Genomic DNA, 24,751 nt, shown 5'->3' with positions numbered 1-24,751 from the left:
CCTTTCTAGCTGCTCTGCTTCAGTCTCCGCTGCTTCGCAGAACCAACCTTATCTGTACATTGATGAGTCATGCTTTCTGTACATTTCAATGTTTTATCCCTGCGGGGAAGATTCTGGTAAGTACCTTCACTCTCACTGCTCTTAATACCCCATGCCTTCCTCTTAGGACTATTTCTGAGGCTCTTAAAGAAAATTGAACTTTTCAGCAGTTGGAATGTAGTGGTTGGGAGAAAAAAAAAAAAGAAAGAAAGAAAGGCTCCAGGATGGGGGGAATGTTCTCATGATGACCTAGCTAGAAAGAATATTCAAACCTTCTCTCATCTTCCAGTTTGACAACCTGAGTATCTGTTCTAGATGTTATACAGTGTATAAGAACTCCTGGCCTCTGAAATTACACAAATTAGAGGAAAATGGCATTTGGTAACTTTTTTACTCACACAACATATAGACATGAGGTCAACAACAAGTTAATGTCCCTTCTGGAACCAATTGTCAATTTTGCAGGGAGTGGCATGAAACTAAGAGTTCCAGCTGTGATACAGTGTGTGACCAGGGGCACCTCACTTAACTTCCCAGGACCTCAATTCTCTCAGCTGTAAAATGCAGGAACTGGACAGAATCATCTCTGTGGGTATCGCAATTCTCAAACACTAGGTAATCGTGTGGGCACTCTGCTCTCTCAGGCCATGAATTTCCTATGTGTGAGAAGAGCTAATTAAGCTCTGACCACTTCACACAGGTAATAATGAGGATTAAAATAAAACGGTGTACATGGCTATATCTGTCACAAGTAAAGTTCTATCAAATTTTGAAGTGTTACTGTAATGACAGCAAAGATCACTGATGGAGCAATACACGTCTTTGCATTGCTAGCAACAGAATCCTAACTTAAACAAAAGGGAGGTTTTTTTTTTTCTTCTTCTTTTCTTCTTTTGGAGAAGTACTCCTCACCTCTCTACATAGCCTTATCTAGACTATGGGTTGTTTTTATTTATTTATTTATTTATTTATTTATTTATTTATTTATTTTTTAAGATTTTATTTATTTATTTGACAGAGAGAGATCACAAGTAGATGGAGAGGCAGGCAGAGAGAGAGAGAGAGGGAAGCAGGATCTCTGCTGAGCAGAGAACCCGATGTGGGACTCGATCCCAGGACCCTGAGATCATGACCTGAGCCGAAGGCAGCGGCTTAACCCACTGAGCCACCCAGGCGCCCTTATTTATTTTTTTTTAAGATTTTATTTATTCACTTTGACAGACAGAGAGAGATCACAAGTAAGCAGAGAGGCAGGCGGAGAGAGAGAAGCGGGCTCCCCTCCGAGCAGAGAGCCTGATGGTGGGGTTCTATCCCAGGACCCTGAGATCATGACCTGAGCTGAAGTCAGAGACTCAACCCACTGAGCCACCCAGGTGCCCCTGGGGCTTTTTTAATTTTTAAAAAATTGTAGTAAGAACATTTAACTTAACAAAATTTTAAGTGTTTAATACAACACTGTTAACTATAGGCATGACATTAAAGGTAAGATTTCAAGAACTTATTCCTCTTGCATAACTGAAAGCTGATGCTCCTCGAGCAGCAACTCTCCAATCCCCTGCCCCTAGCCCCTGGCAATAGCCATTCTACTCTCTGCTTCCATTAGTTTGGCTATTTTAGATACTTCGTGGAAGAGGAATCAGGTAGTATTTATCTTTCTGTGACTGACTTATCTCAGTATAATGTCCTCAAGGTTTATCCATGTTGTCACTAATGACAAGATTCCCTTTTTCCTAAGGGTGAATAATATTCCACTGTATGAATATACTATACTTTCTTTATCCATTCACCCATAAATAGACATTGAGGCTGTGGCCACATCTTGGGGATTATGAATTATACTGCTATGGGTATGGGAGTGAGGAGATAACTTGAGGGTTCACTGGGAAACAGGGAACCATAGATACGAGAACAGGCAAGTAACAAGAAACAATGGCCCCAGAGCAACTGAGTCCTGCTGGATAGCCCTTATGGAGATGAATGAAACCCAAACTCTTCTCCTGCTCTTGTTTCACTCATTCAAGATTCTGGGCCCCAGAAGACAGAATCTATTGGCCAAGTTTAAGATACCTGCCCTTCCACCCCAACAGTCCTGAGTCAGAGGATGTGGCCCCTTCAGCTTCTATAAATGAGCCACAGGCACCTAAATTTGCTCTGAGACCACACCAGGTAGAGAGGTTCACTCTCCAAAAGGAAATCAAGACCTGCAGGGAAGAAGAATAAGATTCTGCACATCTCCTGAATATGAAATAACTACTGCCCAGAGATTACGTAAATGCTCAAATTATCACAACATGTCACCCACTGAATACTTTTTGCCATTACATGTTTCCCTGCCTGATAAGAGACAGGTAGTTTGGTGAGAATGGTTTTATTTTTTTTCCTCCATCTCCCCTCTCTCTTCTCTTCTCCTCTCCCCCACTTCACTCACTCTTTCCGTCCATCTATCCCTCTTTTCTTACTCTCCCCCAAATCACTCTTGTTGGGTAAGGGGAAAGGAGCAAAGGGAGTCTGAAAAGATACTCATGAGTCTCCTGGGTCTCTCTGAACCAGAGAGAAAAGACTGTTTTCCTCATGCTTCAACCTCCTGGCCAATTACACCATCCTCAAGCTGCCACACAGGTGTACCCACACAAAACGCATATACAGACACACACAGATGTGTGTGATGCATGTGTGCACACACACATACAAACACATATACACGTACACACATGTCCACACGCATACACCCCCTCTTCCTCTCAGGCAAAGGCCCTTATTTCCTTCACCTTATCTTCATTCTTCGCCTCTTGATGAAATTTGCCCATGTGAAATGCAACATGGGCCCTTTCTTCCTCCACAGGGATGCAGGGGAGAGAGAGGCATACATATGTGGAAATACCCTCTTCCTGCTCTGTGGCAGTCCATGACCTCTTCAATAGATCAGTGGCAAGCAACAAAAGACTTTATCCAAATTCTGTAAGAACTGATGTGCCCCTCAAAGAACAGTAATGAATGGTTGTTGCAAGGAACACTGGCATGGATGGATTCTCAGCAGCTCAACTAGACGTCCGCAACCACAAACCATGCCCGTGGAGTAAAACAAACACACCGAGAAACGCAATGCTACGGTTCTTATTGGAAAGCAAACAAGAGCCTGCAGACAAAGACAAACTGATCAAAACTCCAGCAAAGCTGGCTAAGGTCAGTGAAGAACCAAAGCATCAGGGGAAATGTCAGGTACTATTTTGATAGCCTGCTTCCTCCTCTCTCTCTGCCTGCCTCTCTGCCTACTTGTGATCTTTGTCTGTCAAATAAATAAATAAAAATCTTAAGAAAAGGAAAGAAAAGAAAAGAAAAGGAAAGGAAAGAAAGAAAGAAACCCAATTCAAATGGTGAGTTTAGTTGAGATGGGTGCATGGGTCTGGGTAGTCCATTGAGCGCCTTCCCCAGGATTCACACTGAAATTTCCTCTCAACTCAGGTTACTAATCCAATAGGATAAATGCAGGAATGTTGGTATCCATCTTTTTTATGATGTTGTAAGAAGTTGCTTAAGAATGCAACTAATCCAAATAAAAGCAGAGCCCATAGGCAGAAGGGGGTGGGTAATTTTTGCTCCTGGATCCAGCCAGGCCTAAAGTCCAGACAACTTTTGAATTTTTTGGTTATAAGGATTAATACATTCCTTTTTAAAAAACTAAATAGCTTTTTTTCTATCAATTTCAATTAAAACAGAGTCCTGGGGACTACAGTTACTAGGAATTCACACCTAAGTCTGGGTTCAAGGCCTCAACTCTTAACAGGTACACTATATACACTGCAGTTAGGTTCTGAACTGAAGATTACAAAGAGGTGGGAAACTTACCCTGCCCATGAGGTGATCTGAATCCAGGAAGCAGAGGTAATAAGTAACCCTCAATCAGGGACACAATGTGGTAAGTGATGGAGAAGATGGGTGTCAGTGTCAGGGAGGTTGGGGGTACCTTAGGGTACGAGGCAACACTTTAGAGGAGCCTTATAAAGTGAGGAGAAACCAAAGGACTAGTTACACTCTTGTGGGAGGTTGGGGCACAAAATGGGTCAGCAGTGAGGTCCTAGGGAGCTCCAAGCCCCTTTCACCAACCTTACCATCCAGAACCACCTCAGTCATAATCACTGCATATGTCTCCCTCCCTATCAATCGGTCTATTCATCCATCCTCACTGTGCCTTCTCTCCGTATCTCTGTCTTTCTTTTTTCTTTTCCTGTCTGTCTGTCTCCGTGTGTGTGTCTCTCTCTCTCTTTATCTCTCTCTCCCACTCCTTCCTTCTCCCCAGTCTCTTCATGCACTACTCTCCAAGCTTCTGGGATGAAGTCCACTCCATCAATACCGCCCTAGTCCAAGCCGCCATCATTTCTCACATGTCCAACCTTACAGCCTTGTAACTTGTCTTCCCACCTCCGTTCTTGCCTCCCTTCCATCAATCCTCCACCTCCCTGACAAAGCAAATGTTTTAAAATGCAAATCTAGTCATGGGATTCCCCTGCTTTAAACTATGGATAAGGCCAAACTCCTTGACACAGCCTGCAAGGCCCCTCCCATTCTCCAACCACATCCAGCTCCATGCACCGCCCACCCCCAATCACTGCACCCCAGCCTCCCTGGTCTTCTAGTTCTTCAAAGAGTCCTTCTCTATCACACCCCAGGGCCTTTGCACTTGCTCTTTCCTCTGGCTGCAGATGCTCCCCTAACCCCAGCTCCACATTCCTTTACCTAATTAACCCTTACTCGTCCCTTCACTTTTCACCTAAGATTTCAATATCACTACCTGAGAGAAGCCTTCCCTGATTGCCAGACTATATCAGATCTCACTGATACATGTTCTCTCATTCCTTTGACTTTTTCTTTTTTAAAGATCTTATTTATTTATTTATTTATTTATTTATTTATTTGAAAAAGAGAGAGAGCGCGCACACAAGCAGAGAGAGCAGCAGGCAGAGGGAGAGGAAGAAGCAGGCTCATAGCTGAATAGGGAGCCCGATGTGGGGCTCAAACTCAGGACCCTGGGATCATGACCTGAGCCAAAGGCAGATCCTTAACCGACTGAGCTACCCAGGCATCCCCCATTTGATTTTCTTCTTGATAGCACTTATCCAAGTTTAGAACTCTGTGTGTGTGCATGTGTGTGTGTTTCAGATGAACTGATTCATGCCTAGGTCTTACATTTAAGATTCAGGAAATCAGGGGCGCCTGGGTGGCTCAGTGGGTTAAAGCCTCTGCCTTCGGCTCAGGTCATGATCTCAGGGTCCTGGGATCGAGCCCCACATCGGGCTCTCTGCTCCGCGGGGAGCCTGCTTCCCCCTCTCTCTCTGCCTGCCTCTCTGCCTCCTTGTGATTTCTGTCTGTCAAATAAATAAATAAATCTTAAAAAAAATAAAAAATAAAAAAAGATTCAGGAAATCAGAGACCATGTCAACTTCTTAAAACAACTATATATCCAGAACTGAGTACAGTGGCTAGCACATACTTCTAATCTGTACAGTCCCCACCACTCCCTTTTGCATTCGCAACTCTAAGTTCTGTTAGTTACAATTTATGTTTGTGCTTCCACTTTTCCTAGAGAAAGGAATGATTCCTTTAGACCACTGCTTCCATCAAATGGTAGAAAAATGGAAGCGAGACCAAGAGGCCCAAGTGTTTCCAGGAAATTGGGAGACAGCATATTTATTTATGGAAGTAAAGAATGTGCAATAAGTAGTTCTGTCTCATTCATGTTTATTACCTGTCCAGACTTACAGGCATTTGAATTTTCAACTCCTTCCTCTAACATTATTTGTATATATTTATTATATTAATTCATTTACTCATTTAAAATTGATTTCTGTTCATCCACCTGGCACTAGGTATGTCCTTGGAACAGGGGATACAGCAGAAAAGACAGATGAAATCCCTGCCCTTGAGTCCCATGGGGCCTATATTACAGTGTGACAGGTTCCTGTTGTATGCCTGTCCTTCCACTAAGTGGAAATGGTTCCAGCACAGGCTCTGGAGCCAGACTACCCTGGACCTAATCCCAGTCAGCTGAACTTGAGCAACTTACTAAACTTCTCTGTTCCTTGGTTTCCTCGCCTGTAAAACTGAGCTAGTAATTGTACCTTCCTTCTAGTGTTATTGTGAGGAGGTAATGAGTTAAGACACAGCTGTTTCATCATAAAACCCCTACCTAGTAAATGTTAACTCTTATTTCCCACCTCTATCTTAATCAAGACCAGCTTCATGGGTGTGTGACCTGTACAGGCACACACGGCCCCATACTTAAAAGGGCTCCAAAGCTTGGTTTAATGCTCTGCTACTGCCACTCTAAAATTCTTAATTTTTTTTTTAAGATTTTATTTATTTGTCAGAGAGAGAGAGGGAGAGAGAGCAAGCACAGGCAGACAGAATGGCAGGCAGAGGCAGAGGGAGAAGCAGGCTCCCTGATGAGCAAGGAGCCCGATGTGGGACTCGATCCCAGGACGCTGGGATCATGACCTGAGCTGAAGGCAGCTGCCCAACCAACTGAGCCACCCAGGCGTCCCTAAAATTCTTAATTTTTGAACAAGAAGCCCTGTATTTTCATTTTTGCATTAGGCTCTGCAATGATGCAGCAGGTCCTGATCAACACACATTTTAAATGTTCAGTAAAAGTCTGCTGAGAGAATGAATAAGTGAATGAATTTAGCTAACCACAGGTGATGCTCATCTTACAGAGCCAGTCAAGTGGCTCAGCCCTTGAGCAAAATTAAACAGACTTTGTTCTTGACTCAACCTGTCCCTTCCCAGGACTAAAAGTCTGACCTAGGATCTTAAAGTTCTTCTCATCTAACCCATCCATTTCCCAGGAAACTTTGACCTTGACAGGCTGCCAAGATTCTCCATGGAGCCAGCAGAGCACCCCATTCAATTCCCCCATTCTCCAGATCACAGTCTACACTCTTCCACCTCTCTACTGCCTCCCATCCTGTCCAGTATCTTGGAAACAAGGTATACCCCCGGTTTCTTTCATCCCCGTTTTATAGATGGGGAAATAGAGGCTCACCAAAAAATAAGGTCCCTCAAGATTCCCTATGCAGCCTTGTTCCTATGCCCAGCCAAGTTTCTAGTTTTATAAAGAGTTTCTTTTTTATTTTAATAAAGATTTTATTTATTTGTTTGAGAGAGAGTGAGTGAGAAGGGAGGTCAGTGGGAGAAGGAGACTCCCCATGGAGCCCAACTTGGGACTTGATCCTGGGACTCCATGATCATGACCGGAGCTGAAGGCAGTCACTTAACCAACTGAACCATCGAGGCAGCCTTATAAGGAGTTTCTAACTAGATCCCCATAATCCAAACCACACAAATCATTTTCGGAGTGGCTAGTCAGACATGATAATTACAAGCTAAATCTGAGACTATGCCCCCCAACCCTCACAGCATCCCACATTCTGACAGTCTGGCCTGCAAAGAGAGACAAAGATAAACTCATTTCCCCATGTCCCACATGTCCTAGGTCAACGGGTGCTGGGGCCTTCCATTCTTTCTATGTTTACTAAGAGTCTACAATATGCAGGCACAGTACAGAAGGTGGTGATGCAACTGCGAACAAAACAGACAAAAGGCCCTGTCCCTCTGAGAACAGAAACAGGTAAGAAACCAACTAATTAAATAGACTGCATGTGGTATGACCATGGTGCTGAGCACGAAGGAGAAAAGTTAAGCAGGGGAGGAGCAGAGGAAGTGAGCATGCTGGAGGGTAGTAGTAGGGATTTCAATTTTAAATAGGACTGTTTAGGAATAGCCAGGGGGAAAGCCCTGAGGCATTATCCTTGAGTCACAATGTTGAGAGGTCCCTGAATATATTGAGGAGCTTAGTCAAACCACATACACTCCCCCTCTTAGCCCCAGCTTCTCATCTCAGTTGGGCTGCCTACAGACAAATCTACAGGGTTTTGAATCATTATTTATTGAACCTCTGCAATGATACTGCTTTATTTATCAACACAGTGGAGTTCAGGGTAGTCACATTTAAATGAGAGAGTTCACAACAAAATTTCAATATCCAACTTGGCTTGGGATATCAGACCTGTGCTCACCAGACCCACATGAATCTTTTTAATAATCTGTCCCTTTAGGGGACCACAAGCCTCTCTTGTGTTCACCACAGACCCAGCCAGACCCAGCAGATCCCACCCTTCTGCAGACTGCCTGGCCTTGGCTTCACTGGAGTTTACTACCATCCCCCACCCCCAGTGCCTGTCTTGGGGAGCCCCTAACAATGATGGGTAATGGACACATGCTCTTTGCTGGGCATGAAAAACCAGGGGTCTCCTCCATCTTAGGAAACCTGAAAGAGGCTGCAGAAAGGCCAGCCAGTTCCTTCTCCCCAGGAATGAATGGGGGGGGGGGGGCAGAACAGAAAGGGGCCTTAGGCTTCTCTGAGCTATCACATGCTCTTGCACTAACTGGCAGCAGCTACACCCAGCCCCTGGAATGCCTCTCCTAGGTATTTCTACAGAATCTAATTCTCACACATGCTGTCTTGAGCCCCTGATTTCTCTCCCTACCCAAATCTGTTGTGGCCTCTAGAAGAGATGCACTAGGAACTCTTCAACCTCCTACCCTGAAGAAAAAGGGAGGAGCCCATTCACCCCAACTCTCCAAGGCTGCCTAGGTCCCACCTGCTTACCTCTCCTATACTTCACACAACTTTCAGACACTAAACCACCCCTAGATGATGCCCACACGGGTTTGTGTGTGTCTGGGATGTCATGTGAGTGTGGTCTTTGTGCATGTTGATAAGGGTGCACTTCTGTTTTCACGTGTCTGGGTGAGGGATGAGAGGGCCTCCGCGTGCCCACATAAGTGCACCCACATGACTGGGTATTGTGTATCTTTGTGTGAGTGTGGGGGAGTGTGTGTGTGAATGGTTGCAACATCCTTATTCCTGACAGAAGGTCTCAGTGTGGTGGGTTTCTCTTAGCCAGCCTGTAACCCCTTCAAAGGCAATTCACTCAGGGACACTCCACCTCTGGCCTTCCCCAGAATCAACACACGCACTGAGACGCATGCACACTTCCTTTCAAGCGCAGCTCCTCTAGCCCGGGAGAAACGACAACCCTTGAGCATCCTCCCTCCGACAGCTTCCTCTTACCCCCATGCCCTAGATAGAGTATCCTCTATATGGAGATGGACTCAGAGCACTGGCAAGGGATAAGAGAAGTGGCCACGAGAGTCGATAAAGGCAAACTGAGGACACACTGGAGGAGTACTGAGCCGATGCAGGAGAAGCAGGTCCCACCCACACCACGCCCCTCCCGCAAGGTGGGGTGAAGGGGTAGCCGATTCCCACTCGGGTCTTCCTCTGGGGTTCCCAGGTCTCACTGCTCTCCTAAAGCCCGAGCTGTAAGAAGCAGCTGGGACCCCCTCCTCCCGTGCATCCAACCCCCCTCACCCATCATCCGCGTCCAGGCAGTTGCTGATTGGCTGCGGGGAGCAGCGTCCCAGCTTCCCGTCTCCGAGGCGGGAGCCGAGCAGGTCCGAGGTGGGAGGCGCACTGACCAGCTCCGGGAGCCCCTCCCGAGTCCCTGCGCCCAGCGCCCTGTGCCCTACACAAGGGCCGTGCCAGGACTCCAGGCAAGCAGGTGCAGAGGGAGCAGAGGGAACCACGGCAAAGGGTAGGAGCAAGTCCTGCGGGAAGAGAGGCGCTGCTGCTCCAGCTGCTGCCTCCGCCGCCGCCACCACCACCGAACCGGCGTCCAGAGCGGGGCTGGCAGGCCGGGCGCGGAGAGTAGGGGAGCGAGGGGCGAGCTCATGGAGCACACGCACGCCCACCTCGTAGCCAACAGCTCGTTGTCCTGGTCCCCCGGCTCGGTCTGCGGCTTGGGCTTCGTGCCCGTGGTCTACTACAGCCTTCTGCTGTGCCTCGGTTTACCAGGTGAGGAGCGTGTGGGAGAGGGAGGAAGGCAAGAGCCCCAAGGGAGAAGCAACCCTGCCCAGAACCCCCAGGCCTCGATTTGCTCGCTGTGCGACACCCTGGCGCTCCCTCTGAAAAAGTTTAAGCCTTAAGGGCAACTGCGGACATTTCCAGACTGGGAGAAAGGAAGTTGCTGTGGCCTGGCGGGGACCTTGTCTGTTCTCTCGTGTGTGTGTGTGTGTGTGTGTGTGTGTGTGTGTGTGTGTGTGTCACGAGGGTACGTGGCAGCTGATGGGCATGTTTTGAGTATGGGTTGTTGTGAGTATGCGCGTGGACTGGAGTATTTGTATGCGCATCTGAAGGGATCCGTGTCCCTAAGGGTGCCCAGTGGGGGCTGCGTATGAGATTTGACGGCATGTCCAGACGGATGGCTTAGTGGGGGGCTTCACTCCTCCTGTCACCCCCTCTCATATCCACCCCAGCCCTAGGAAACCTCTGCCCCTCTGCCCCACTGCGTGTCCCTGCCTGATTCGAGGTGAAGCGGGAGACTCTGATACCCAGCACACTTTCTCTGGAGCCACTGGGATGGGGCAAGGGATGAGCCCCTGTGATCCCCTAAGCAAACAGCGGGTCTCCAGGCAGGTTAAGAAGGGTCAGGTTGGCTCTGGAACCATGCTTTGGCCAGGGCAAGGATCCAGGGACACACGGGCTACCGAGGCCACCACTTCAGGGGGTCACAGTCTCCTTGAGGACATACCTGTTCCATGGCTTTGCTACCCACCCTGGGCAGCTGATGACTGCTGCGGATGTCCAGCTGGTCCCACATCTTAACATCCTCTCCAAAGTGTGGCTGAGACTGGTGCTGAATTCCTGAAGAGAGCTGAGCTGCTGGGGGCTGGGGGGTGCTTGCTGTTTGTGAAGGGGGGAGGGGTTTCCTGGGGTTCCAGCTTGAGATAAACCCTTCTTCCAGATAGTCCCTGAGACAGTCTGTGTGCAAAAAGATTCCTAAAGATCACTTACAGGGAGATGGAAGAGGGGAAAAAGGAAAGCACAAAGAAAAAAATCCAATGTACAGCCTAGAATCACAGCATCATCTACTGTCATTCCGCATCCCAGGATCCTGGGAACTTGGGAGCTGGATTTCTGAGAGACTTGCTGAGACTTCCTTTTCAAAACATTAAACTTGGTGGTCAGGGGCCCTGATAAGGTTGTTTAAATAAATGCTACAACCCCCCCGCACCCAAATTTTGGCAGGCATGAGAAAGCTAAGTTTACAATCACCGAACCTCTCTCCCAGCAAGTGATGAGGTTTTTATTACTAACTAATTGTTCTGGCTGCCCTGGGAGATGCTCAACCTCTGATTCGCCCTGCTGGGGCAGCAGCACGTGTCCTGTAATTACCCTGAACAGGAATTGATTTCAGTCCAGTCCCCACCTCCCCCTCTTAGGCTCCCCCTCCTGAGCCTCTCCCAGAGCTCTCTTAAGGTGAGTTGAGTTTTTGAAAAGGTTGGTTATTGGTGACACTTGCTGACCCAGAGAAGTGACAGGCCCCCTTTTCCCTTCACTTCTCACATCAGAATTACTCTGACCCCTCCACCTTCACCCCTCCATCTCCTCTGCTGACTGAAGTGGCCACTGTCTCTGGCTTTACTTGTGAAAACGCTTTTTTAACGGATGGAGACATAAAGACAAGGGGAGGCTCCAAGGGTCCAGAGCAGGAATATGAGGATAAGCAGAACAGGGGAAAGCTCAGACCTTGAAACACCTCAAGGTGGAAGACAAGGTACCTCACACGTCCTCAGCTAACTCCTATGCCAGCCAGGGCCTTCTGACCCACAGCATTGGCACCTATTGTGTGCCAGGCAGTGCTAGGCACAGGCTCATCAAGGCTGAGCCCAGGATTTAGAGACTTAAAAGAGGGAGGGATTGGGATGAGAACTTGGAAGGTATTGATGGGTACTTGGAAGGTATTGATGGGTACAGAGTTGTGACCACCTACTCTGTGCCAAGTGCTGAAGAGGGGCCTAAGGGATCTTAGGGAATCCCTAAGGTGCTGTCCCAGAGTTCAAGGAGCTCACAAGCAGAGCTTGTGTAGATGCAGAAGGACCAAGCATTCTGGAAAAGGATGACTGAAGAGGCTTGGCTTTTGGAAAGACCATGGGCTGATAATGGTTTTGTTAATGGCTTGCAAGGAGGTTCAAAGGTAAAATCCTTAAGTCATTCCCTTAGACCCATAAAGGGGGACAATTATGTCCTGGTAACCAAGAATGCAAACTGTAGAATGAAGCAGAGCTTGGTGTTAACATGTGGACCTTCTGTGATTCTGTGTCTCAGTTTCTACATCTGTAAAATAGGCATTAGGAAAGCGGCTAACTCCTTGAATAATGGTGAGAAATAAAAACTGACGGAGATGGTGCAAGTTAAGCACTCAGCTGAGGGCCTGACACCACACACTGATTATTGTTGTGGTGCTGCAGTTGTGGTCATCATGAAGCTGATTTGGTGGTAAGGAGGGGGGCTGCTTGGCATGTGAGCCAGAGAAGGGGCTGGGAGCCACAAGAAAAGCACTTAGCTCAGTACTTTACTCCTGCTGAGCTCACTACAGTATCCCCTCCCCACTCCCAGCCACCAGCAATTAGCAAGCCCTCATTACTCTTGCTACTGACCGGGATGCACAGCTATGCTGGGTGTGAAGTAACAGACCACAGGGCTTGGTAATATTGTTGAAAACTGAGATTTTAATTGAATCACTTTTCCTGGCAGTGGACTCACCTCATTTCCAAATTTTCACAGGGTGGCTGGAAACATGGGTGGAAACCAAAGGGTGGGTGGGGAGTGGCTGAGTATTTGGCAGTAGGGGAGCCACTAACTGGGAAAAGCACAGATGTTTCTTACCACCTTCAGTTTCTAGACTGAAAGGAAGAGCTTGGGAAAAGCCATGTGGTCCAATACCCTGCCTCTAGGAATGGCCCCAGACAATCTAAGTTAACTGGTCTGGAATGGGTCCCAGGGAGTCCTAATATGAACTATTAGCAGTTAAGAATTCTTAAGAACTTAAGAACTCTTAAGAATATGCCATTTAAGAACTCTTAATTTTCTGTACCATAATTTTTCCCACCTCATTTTATCTACTACCCACATAGATGGTGTATATTAAATAAGATTGTCTATATAAAATGGCTTAGCACACCACTTGGACTGAGGAAAACACTTATTGGTGCCTTCTCCACAGTGGATCTTTTTCTATGTTAAATGCTTACATTATTGCACTCAATCCCCACCACATCCCTGTGATCTGTACATTTCTCTGAACCCATTTTTACAGATGAGCAAACTGAGATTCAGAGAAGTGGAACATCTTGTCTATAGTCACACAGTCAAGCCAGTGTGCAAACATCTGCTCTTTCAAGTCTACCACAGTGCCTTCATTATTGCCAGGAAGTTCTTTTAACTAACCTCAGTTCTTCATGTTGTGCTCAATGGAAAAAACTGGTGTCCCAGCTGTCCCTAAAACTCTCTTTTCTCCTCCTTTTAAGTAAGCAAGATGTTTCTAACCTTTCAAAATGCATACAATAAGCCAGCCAAGCTAACAAGGTAGAGTTGGGGACACTGATGGGGCCAACTGGGACAAAACAGTAAAAAGCAGAAGGCAGTGCAGGAAGAAGAAATGAGCCTGATGCCTGGGGGAAGAAGCGGCTGAGAAGACGGGTGAGCCCAGCTGATAAGGAAGGAGCAGCGCAAAATTAAACAAGATTTGAAAGATATTTTTTAAATTTACCTTCTAAAAGGCACCAGGGATGTGAAAGGAGACAAGGTAAGGAAGATGATAGCCTGAAACCACACACCACCCAGCAGAGAGGAGCATTTCTGCAACAGCCAATAGGGGAGCCAGTAACCAGGAGAAAGGAGAGGTTAATACCTGCCTGTGAGGGTCAGTGCGAGATGGAGATGATGAGTCTGTCACCTGGCAGATAGTCGGTGCTGTGACACACAGTAGTTACAGTTGCTGTTAACCAGGAATGGGAAAATGGTGACCAGTAAGATGGACTGAGCACTCCAGATGTGTTCTCATTCATCTGTAAACATCTTTTGAGAAAATCTAGTAAACAGGTTAAAAGTATACGGTCTGGTGATAGACCTCCAGGGTCTGAGTCCTGGCTTTGCTACTTATAAGCTATGTGACCTTAGGTAAGTGACTTTAACTACTCTGTGCCTCACCTTCCCCCTCTGTAAAATGGGATGATGGTAATAATGGCACATACCTCACAGAGTTGCTCTGAGGCTGTGCTGAGTTATTCACTTAACACACTGCCTGCAGCACTCTGTTAGTCAATTTTTTCATCATTTAAAAATTTAAAAAATTAAGGAAAAATTCTCAACTTGTTTTATGACACCTGCTTTACCCTAATACCAAACCAGACATTACAAGAAAACTACTGACCAATATTCTTCGTGAACACAGACACACACACAAAAATCTTCAACAAAATATTACCAAATCTAACTCAGGAATATATAAGAATGATAATAAACCGAGACAAACTTGGGTTTATTCCAGAAATGCAAGGCTGGTTCAACATTTGAATATCATCAGTATGCTCTACCATATTAAAAAACCTAAAAAGGGAAATCCATATGATCTTCTCAATAGATGCAAAAAAAGTGACAAAATTCAACATTAATGATAACTTATCAAACTAGGAATACACAGAGAACTCCTTTAACCAGATAAAGGGCATCAATAAATAACCTATAGCTAACATCACATTTAATTTTGAAAGATGGAGTGTTTTCCCTCTAAGATCTAAAAGCAAGACAAGGATATCTGCTCTTGCTATCTGACTGAACATCATACTAGCTGAAGTTCTAGCTGGGAAAGAAAAAGAAAGAAAAGGTTTACTGGAAGGAAGGAATTAAACTGTTTCTATTCACAGATGCTATCACTGACTTCAGAGAAGATCACAAAGACTCCACCAAAAAATGCTCCTAGAACTAATAAGCAAGTTCAGCATGTCTGCAGGACACATTGTTAATTTGCAATAACCTATCATATTTCTATATATTAGCAACAAACATTTGAAACTAAAACTTGGAATTTAAAAAAAAAATAGATTTCCAAGTTCCTTTGAAAACCCAGAAGAACTAACATTAGGCTCATATTCTCAGAAAGCTGGCTGTAGCTGAGGAATAGGCTGCTTTCCTATGCAGCTGCTTTTGGGTAGTGTGCGTGCATGCATATGTGTGCACATTATATTTTATATAGGTAATAACATTCATATTATTCAAAAACCTAAAAATATAAAGAGGCACACGTTACAAAATCTCCCTACTATCCCTTTCCCCTGTTCACCAATTCCCAAATCCACCCCATCAACACCACCACACAGGTAACTAGTTCGTCAGTATCTTGGTTCCTTATTTGTTCTTTCAGAGTATTTTAGTGTATACATAAACAAATTAGAATAAAGGATTTCAACTCTTTTTTTTAACTCTCCTCAAAGTGAGCACATTGTACACACTGCCCTCTGTCTTGTTCTTTTTCACTTAACATATTAATCATCCATAATGTTACACTGAAGCTTCTTCATTCTTTTATGAAGTCGCATAGTATTCCACTGTATATTTTACCATAATTTATTTAATGGCTGCCCTTTTCAAAAGCACATGGATACCTGAATATCAGAGTTCCTACATGCTGCACTTAACTGTCCTCTCTAACCTGTATGGCTCCTCTTTATGCACACTGGGCCTTAGAATCCCTGTTATAACAATGGGAGAAAGAGCACTGCATGAGGAGTCCTGGATTCCAGGCTTGGCTCTGGCAGTAATTCACTCTACAAGTCTGTCAAAGACCTGGGAGAGCTGGGCTCTGCTTGCAGAGCTCAGTTGGAGACCCAAGCACAGACCAATGAAGTGGCTATGCTGGAAGTTGGCTGGGCTGGGGTCCAGACCAGTAGCTTTGTTGTCCATTTCTCTGCGTGATTTCTGTAGTGACCCCATGTGTCATTTCTGCTTTTGAGGTTGAGTATAAAATGCCTTGCACTGGAACTGAATGGACATGAATTTGGATCCTGTATCTTACCCATGTGTGTTGTGTGATCTCAGATACGATACTCCAGCTCTCTGAGCTTCAGTTTTTATTTATAAGAAAGCAGGCAGCCAAGTTCAGCAATTAACCAAGAGGTCTCTAATCTCAAACTACCTGGGTTTGAATCCTAGCTCCCTTACCTGCTAGCCTGTGACCTTGGGCAAATTTCTCACCTTCTCTGTGTCTTAGCCTCATCAGTGAGATGGGATCATAATAATACCTATCTCACAGGGTTGTTGTGAGGAACAAATGAAACTGTAAAAATGTGTAGCAGCATTCTTGGCACATGTGTGCTCTCAAATAGAATAAGAGTTCAGTAAATGTGATTAATCTTCTGTGCCCTCCACTGTTGTGGTGGTAATCCCAAATAAAATATGCAAAGGCTTCTCACAATCCCTCAAACATTGTGGGAGCTCAATAAATAGCAGGTAGTGTTGTTTTTATTGTCTGACATGTCAACAAACTTTATAAATCCCCTGAAGCCAGACATTACTTTATATATATAGGTCTTTTCCATAACTGCACAATTCTACTCAAAGTGCACCCACCAGGAATGAAACTCTTTGCCCTGGAAAACTAGGAAAGAATTATCCAATGGATTAAATCAATTCCATCATAAGCCTAGGGAATTTGGTACCTCTCAGAGAGGTGCCTGAGGTTCAGTGAAACCTCTAGAAAAACTGTCAGTCCAGAACATGAAACCTTCTTCAACTAAAATTGATAGAGGGTCTGACAAGCACTCAGCAAGATTGCTCTGCATGCTGCAGACAGGACCATGAACAGAAGAGAGATAGGGAGACCTCTCTTCAGACCTTCAGTGGTAGGTAGACCCTGCCACTGAACCTCCATGTGGGCAATGCTGATAGGGGATGCCAGCCCTGCAGAGGGTGCCTGAAATGTGGGGGGCAAGGGAAGGCAGGTGTCTCGAATTCAGAGACCTGCTAGGAGCAGTCAAATAGTGTAAATGCACACAGAGTGGCCCAGTTTTAAGAAACACTTCACTTACCCAAAGAATCATGCTTCCCTGCTGTGTTTCTGAAAGCATGTGGCTCTTTTGGCCTCTCTAATTGCCCCCCAGTGATAGAGACATATTTTCCAAAACCACTGCACTTTCCTCTTAACAACTACTAAGGCATATGTTGCACTTACTATGTGCTAGGGATTCTTCAGAACATTTTACAGGCACTAACTCATTTAATTCCCCCAATGACCCCTTGAGACATGTATAGTAATAATGCTCGTTTCTCAGGTGAGAATGCTAAGATACCCATAGTCACATAGATAGAAACTGATAGTGATACTCAGTACTACTGTCTAGCTTTATTGTAAGAAAATGGCAGGCCACACACAATGACTGCTGACAACTGACACTTGGGCTAAGTCACAAGGAATGGGGGTGACAGAGAACAGAGAGGAGTGGGGACTGAGGGAGGTTAGAAAGTACCACCACTCACCTCTCCAGCCAATCCAAATTCTTCCAAAAATCTAGGAATCCAGATTTTTATGTGAAACATCCCAATGTTTCAATGTTGGCAACTAATTCGAAAATTTTTAAAAACACTATGCAAGCCAGCACTGCATGAGCCAAACCAAACATATCTGCAGGCTTGATACAGCCCACCAGGCTGCAAATTCACAAACTCTAGAGTGGGTAAAGCTTCATTAAGCACAAGAAATACTAAGGGGGTCACAGTGGGTGGAGAACGAAAACAAGATGCTAGGGGGAGGAGCAAGCAGTAAAGGAGATGGAGACCCAAATGAATATGTGGCTTTAAAAAAAAAAAAAAAGGCATGCCAACTCAGGAAACCAGGGATTTGGCATGACTAGAAGAGCGAGCTCCCAAGTAGTACTGCAAATTGCATGTTGACAATGTCCTGGAAGACAAATCCACTATTTTTTTTTGTAAATGGAAGAGCCCTCAAAACCTGCCAGCATGGTGGATTAGGATGTGGTCTTATGGTCCCCACTGATCTGGATTCAAATTCCAGCCTCATGACTTCCTATTGGTGGAGCTCTGGCAAGTTGCTTGAACTTCTCTGAGCATCAGTGTTCTTCTCTGCAGAATGGGTATAACAGTGTCTTTTTCTACAGGGTGTATGATATGGACAAAATAAAGCAATGCATGGCTAGCAGGGGCCCCAGTGTCTGCCACTAAAAGGAAGAAACTGAGACTTTACCTAAAGTTGCAGAGCTAGGAATGGCAATAAACCAGAACTTACTTTCCCAACTCTTATTTAGTTCCCTTCTTACAAAGTCACACTGCTAGTGGTCTCTTGAGGAATCAAAGTGATCGGTGTAAAGGGGAAACAGGCTGTGAAACTTTAGAGTTCGGAGTAATTATCTGGATTTTGAGGGGGTTTGTTGTTGCTATTGTTGTTTTATGTGGGATTATTTTAGGTGGCAATAGGCCGAATCATTATTAAATCTCTTTTCAGTTTCCTGAAACCTTCTGACTCTGTCAAAGGGAAAGTCTCATCTTGGTGCTGGTGTCTTTAACACATTTTCATGTGTGCTAAATCTCTGTTTTTAACAGACACAGAGCAGGCCTAGGGCTCAGAATCTAGCTAAAATGTAATGTCACCCTCGTATTATCACTGTATTTATTTTTAAGAATATCTTCTGTTTACAGCAGGGAAGTGGGTTTATGATTGAGGTTTGTTATTTGTCCATGCTGTCCAATATAGTAACTCCAAGTCTCGTGTGGCTATAGAGCACATGACATTTGACTAGCCTAACTCAGGAACTGACTTTTTTAAATTGACTTCAGTTAATTTACAATTAAGCCTGGATACTCAGTTCAGTTGCTGGAAAATGACTTTATACTTGGAACAATGTGGGTATGTGAATCTACTCTTTTCAACTGTATATTTTATGACATCTAAACAGAGATCAAAGATTTCCACTGAAAGATTTAGCATCCATAGAGAAATGTGCTCAGAATGTAAAATACATGCCATGCTTTGGACATTTAATATGAAAAAAATTAAATATCTCATTAATAATTTATGTTGATTACATCTTCGATGACACAGTTAAATAAAACATACTGCTAAAATTAATTTTACCTGTTTCTTCTTATTTTCTTAATGTGGCTGCTAGAAAAATTGAGATTGCATATGTGGCTCACATTGCATTTATATTGGACAGCAGTATTTTTAAATTTTTCTTAAAGATTTTATTTATTTGTCAGAGGGAGAGAGCAAGCAACTACAAGCAGGCAGAGTACAGGCAGAGGGAGAAGCAGGCTCCCTGCTGAGCAAGGAGCCTGATGCGGGACTCAATCCAAGGACCCTGGGATCATGACCTAAGCTGAAGGCAGATACTTAATCAACTGAGCCACCCAGGCATCCCTGGACAGCAGTATTATATAAGGTATAAATTTGGGGGGGGGGGGGAAATCACTTTAAAACAAAATGTTGAGTAAAGAGTTGTACAGAGAACACAAATATATGGAAAAAATCATGTTGGTGGGCCCGTCACTACTATCTGGGGAGCCCTGATCTCCAGTACAATGCTCTTAATACAGAAACAGAGGCCCTAGAGAGGACAAAGAATTTCCACCAAGGTTACACAGCTAACCAGGTGTAACCTTGATCCCAAATCTTTTAGATTCCGAATCCAGTGTGCCTTGACCATTGCAATAGTGATAACCCTGCCGTCTCTACTCCATCAAGGGAAATGTAAGGAAGGGAAGGCTGGCGTTTGGGGAAGATGTGGTTACCTTAGATCCGGTGGGATTCAAAGTGAGGGAACTTCTCTGTGTGGATAAGCCAGGATCTTTGCTTTTCTATCAAGTAGAGGCTGAATAACTTGTGCTTCTCTTGAGTAAAGGTTATGACCAGCTGAACTACATTGAGAGTTGGGACTTTTAACCCAAATATGTTTTCATTTTGCTCCATGGCAAAAATAATGAGACAAGATGCCAGAAAGTGCAATTAGACAACTACATCTGCATTTATTGATTCACTCACCCATCCAACCATCCGTCTATTCATCCATCCATCCATCCATCCATCCATGTGCCTGGCACTACCAAGTACTAGGCACTGTGCTAGGCGCATAGCAAGCCTAAAAAGAGCCACTCCCTGTCTGCATGCTCATATGATACACATGGGAAAGACCAGCATGATCACAAACTGAATAAATGTAAATAGTCACGTGTGAAAGAACATGAAGGAGAGGCACATGGTGATAGTAGAGCTACTACCTACTATCATGGAGGGACCTGCCCAATGGGGAAGCCAAGAAAAGCTCCCTCAAGAGAACAACTGGAACCTGAAGGCCGAGGAAGGAATGAATGGAAGGAAGAGGCAAGGAGGACAGGCTCTGCAGTGACTCTTAGGCAAGAGGGGATTGGTGGCACATATCAGAACAGAAAGAGAGTGAGTCTTGAATGCCAAAAGGCAGTCTGAGGACAGGAGGAGAACAGGGAGTGAGATGCAAACAGAGGAAACAGGAAGCCAGAGCTTTGCAGAAACCACACAAAGTGACCCTGATTTGGGACAACACATTTTTTTTTTTTTAGATTTTATTTATTTATTTGACAGAGAGAGATCACAAGTAGACAAAGAGGCAGGCGGAGAGGGAGAGAAGGAAGCAGGCTCCCCGCTGAGCAAAGAGCCCGATGCGGGACTCGATCTCAGGACCCTGAGATCATGACCTGAGCCGAAGGCAGCGGCTTAACCCACTGAGCCACCCAGGCGCCCGGGACAACACATTTTACAGTGTTGACTTCTTATATTCGCCAGTAACTTCTCCCCCCCCCCCTCATCTGCCAGAATGTTTACCAGTTGAAGACCTGGGGTGATTGCTTTTCCACCAAAGACATTTCTTATCGTTTTCAGCTAGGTGCAGCAAAAACTATCAGCCACATCACTTCACAGGAGGGACTCTCCACAGACCCACACATGGAGACATGTGCGCGCACACACGCACACACACGGACATACAAAAATGTATGCACACACACAGACACAGAGACGTGTGCACACACAGACTTGTACACACAGAAACATGCATAAACATACACCTACATGGAGACACACACAGATATGCATGTGCACACACACACACATGCACACACACATACCCCCTTTTCCCACAGTCCAAGGTATAGAACGGCCTGGTGATTCTGTTCTTGCTGCAGCCCTCTGCTTTTAGCATTCCTGGCCTCAACACCATGGTTCAGCTCCACAGAGCTGCTGACAAGAACCATCATCTGCCTCTTGAACGAAAAGCAGTGGCCTCCCTGGAAGGTGGCAGAATGGAGCAGTGATTAGAGAAAGAACTCAAGAGGGAGCAATGCCATGAAGAGGGTAGAGATGGGCATTCCTTAAAGGAATCACAGGCCCACACTCTTGACCTTCACAGAGCGTGGTCCCTCTATTACGTCCACCCTCCACTCAGAACCTTTCCAGAACACTACCCATCCTGGCCAGCAGGCATCAGGAAAGTAATACTGGCTTAGGAATTAGGCATAACTGGGAGTTCAAGTCCCAGCACTGCAACTTTGCTAGCTGTGAAGTCATGAGCAGATAATTTACCTTTCTCAGAGCCTCTTCCGAGAATGGGGGTGATAACACCAACTTTATTCACTTAGCACATATATGTGGCACCTCTTTCATACACCAGGCACCCATGTAGGCACTGGAGGAAAAACAAAGAATGCCTGCACAGGTGTACATTCTACCAGGGACACAAGTGGTAAACAAGTAAACAGATGCATAAACACTATATGAGATACTGATAATGCTATCAGGAAAACAGCATGGTAAGGTGATAGGAAGCTACAGCAGATAGGGTGGTCAGGTAAGGGCTGTCCAAAAAGCCGATGTCTGCACTGAGACTGGAACAATGGGAAGGAGCTAGCTACAGGAAGCACAGGGGAAGAGCATGCCAAGCAGAAGGACCCGCAAGGGTAAAAGCTCAGAGGTGGGAATGAGCTGGAACGAAGGCAGACTTGTGTGGCTGGAGTACGATGAGCAGGAGGGAGAGTGGCAGAAGATGAGGAGAAGATGTATACAGACAGGACTAATCCAGATTTCACTCTAAGTGTTGCAAGAAGAGATGGGAGCCTTTTAAGCAGGTGACATGACCTAATCTGAGTTTTTCAAAGGTCTTTCTGGCTGCTGTGAAAAACAGATGGAAGGTGCTTTAAGAGGGAAGTTGCAAGAACATGTTGTAGTGTGAACGATCTCTGGGCTCTGGTAGGAAAAAGGGAGCAATACCTGTACAGTGCCCAACACAGTGCCTGGCACACAGTAGGAGTGTGGGTAAAGGTTCATGCTCACAGCCTCTCCAGTCCTACTCCTACCCCATCCACCATCACCTCAGTCTCCAAGTAAAACAGCGTCAGACAAGTCAAACGAGCAAACGAACAACGTCCTCAAACATCAAGGACGTCTGTGCCTGACTCTCCAGGCATCATGGCAAAATGCCCACAGCACAAAAGAGAGCTGTCATCTTGGTTGTGGCACTGGGCAAGTCCTGCTAATGATCCAGCTGTCAGTCGCAAGAGTCCTGAACAGAGAGAAAGCAAGTGTCTGGACAAGAAGAAAAGGGTCACCTTCAGCACTGTCATCTGACAAACGAACAGAATTGAGTTCTGGCCAGCCCAGTAGAGGGACACCGTCACTGTGACTGCATTCAATTCTAATGATCCAGGGTACAGCAGAAGAATGGAATGATGCCCCTAAGATTGAGGTGGAAACTCCAAGGACATCCTGAAAATGGACAGAGAGCTTATGCAGGAGGGGAGAAAATGGTGGTTTCCTCTTGGATCTTCTGAGTTAGAACTTCTAGCCAGAAGAGGATGGCTCTAGAAGTAAGAGGATTTTTTTTTCCTTATATCACTGTCAGTACTGAATGCTTTCCTAAAAATGCTAGTCAGATATATGCTGCTGGTTAACATCCTTCCCAACCACCCTCATATAACCTCCTGAGGAGGCCTGGACCTGAAACTCAGACCCCACAGAATGTGAAAGAAGTCTGTTGAAAGTCTTCTTAAAAAGCAGCACCTTGCCTATTAAGATTCAGAGGCAATCTCATAAAAATTCAGTTTTCTCATGAGTCTTGGAAACTGAGCTCTCCGTGACTGCCATCAAGTGCCTAGAACCAAGTAGCCATAGCCTCCTTTATATGGCACTTGTACTAACCAGTTCACACAGTCCCCACTTTCCCTATTGTACCCTAGCACAGATCTATATATATGTTTATTAATATTATATTCTTATATATTTATATATATGTATATGTATAAATGTATGTACACACACACACACACACACACCTGGCCTGATTCTCTCACTTATGTTTCCTGCTGTGCTCCTATAGGATTTTAAATTTACTGTGTTATTGCCTTCCTCAAATTTGGCTATGTAGATGTCACACACACAAACACACACACATTCCATATCCATTTATACTACCACACTTTTAGCCTCATCTACTCTTTCCAACCACACTAAATGTGAGCACTGAATGGTCTCTTGTAAGAAGGGAAGTTGGTGAAAACCTGGATTTGAGATCCACGGGACTTTCCAGCTGTGTGCAATTAACTTCTCTGAATGTCAATTTCCATATCTGTAAAATGAGGCTAAGAATGTCCCCCTTGTTGAGGAGAACACATGAGACAATGTACCTGGCACACAACAGGTGCTTAATAAATAGAAGAGTTTTTTCCTTAAGACTGACAAGGATTTCCTATCAGATTCCTACCTGGGCTCCTTAGGCTATGTTAAGGATCAGACTCCACTTCATGAGACCCTACTTTGTGCCAGGGGTTCTAGGGGATAAGGATGGGGGAAAGACAAACATGAACATGACATGGCCCTGCCCTTAAAGAACTCACACACTCTAGTTGGGTAGAAAGGCAGGTCAATAATCATAATATAATGTGACAAGTTTCATAACACAGGAGAGGTGAGGATAAGGCATTTAACTTCCTGTGGGGCTTCAAACTTATCTTTGCCTGGGAGCATCAAAAAATGCTGAGCTGGGGTGCCTGGGTGGCTCAGGAGGTTATGCATCTGACTCTTGATTTCGGCTCAAGTCATGATCTCAGGGTAGGGAGATCAAGCCCCACGTCGGGCTCCATGCTGGGCGTGGAACCTGGTTGAGATTCTCTCTCTGCCCCTGCCCACCCCCACTCTCACCCACTCTCTAAATTTAAAAAAAAAAAAAAAATGCTGAGTTAAGCTTTGAGCCCAACAGAACACATTGGATCCGAGTCATCTCCATGATGCCAGGACCCTCTGGGGGGCCTTTGCAAATACTGAATGGGTAGGTGGGTGGGTAGATGAATGTATGGATGGATACATCAGAAGAATAGGTGACTGCTTTCTTGATCCCATAAATGTAATGTCCATACTCACCTTTCAGAGACTGAAGAAGCATCTTGAGCACAACTACCATCACCACCACCACAACTACCATTTATTGAGCACTTATTCCGAGCCAAGCACTGAATCAAACCTATTATTCAACACTGCCTCATTTAATCCCCACAGCAATGCCCGTGAGGTAGTACTTCTATTATATCTATTCTAGAAGATATAAGATTGGCAGTGGGGGAACTGAGGACCTGAGAAGTAAAATAACCTGCCCAAAGTAATGCAGCTACTGAGTGACACAGCTAAGATAGAGCAGGCCTGTGTACCACTGCTTATATTCTGCTTGCCACTGGGCCTACTGCAGACATTGGTATTCAGGGCATGGGAAAAGACAAATGCTG

The 24,751-nt window shown here is 45.2% G+C and overlaps 1 protein-coding gene across 1 annotated transcript in view; it reads left to right on the top strand.

Annotated features, from left to right (window-relative positions):
• Positions 1 to 9,828: 9,828 nt before the first annotated feature.
• Positions 9,829 to 24,751, top strand: part of GPR139 (G protein-coupled receptor 139) — a 39,392-nt gene continuing 24,469 nt past the window's right edge. Inside the window, exon 1 of the mRNA XM_047712606.1 lies at positions 9,829 to 9,952. Within this exon, the coding sequence (XP_047568562.1) occupies positions 9,829 to 9,952 (124 nt within the window). The remainder of the gene's footprint in view (positions 9,953 to 24,751) is intronic.

This window comes from Lutra lutra, chromosome 18 (genome assembly GCF_902655055.1).
Source record: "Lutra lutra chromosome 18, mLutLut1.2, whole genome shotgun sequence".
In the NCBI taxonomy this organism is placed as follows: Eukaryota; Metazoa; Chordata; class Mammalia; order Carnivora; family Mustelidae; genus Lutra; species Lutra lutra.
This window is presented reverse-complemented; position numbering and strand designations above follow the sequence as displayed.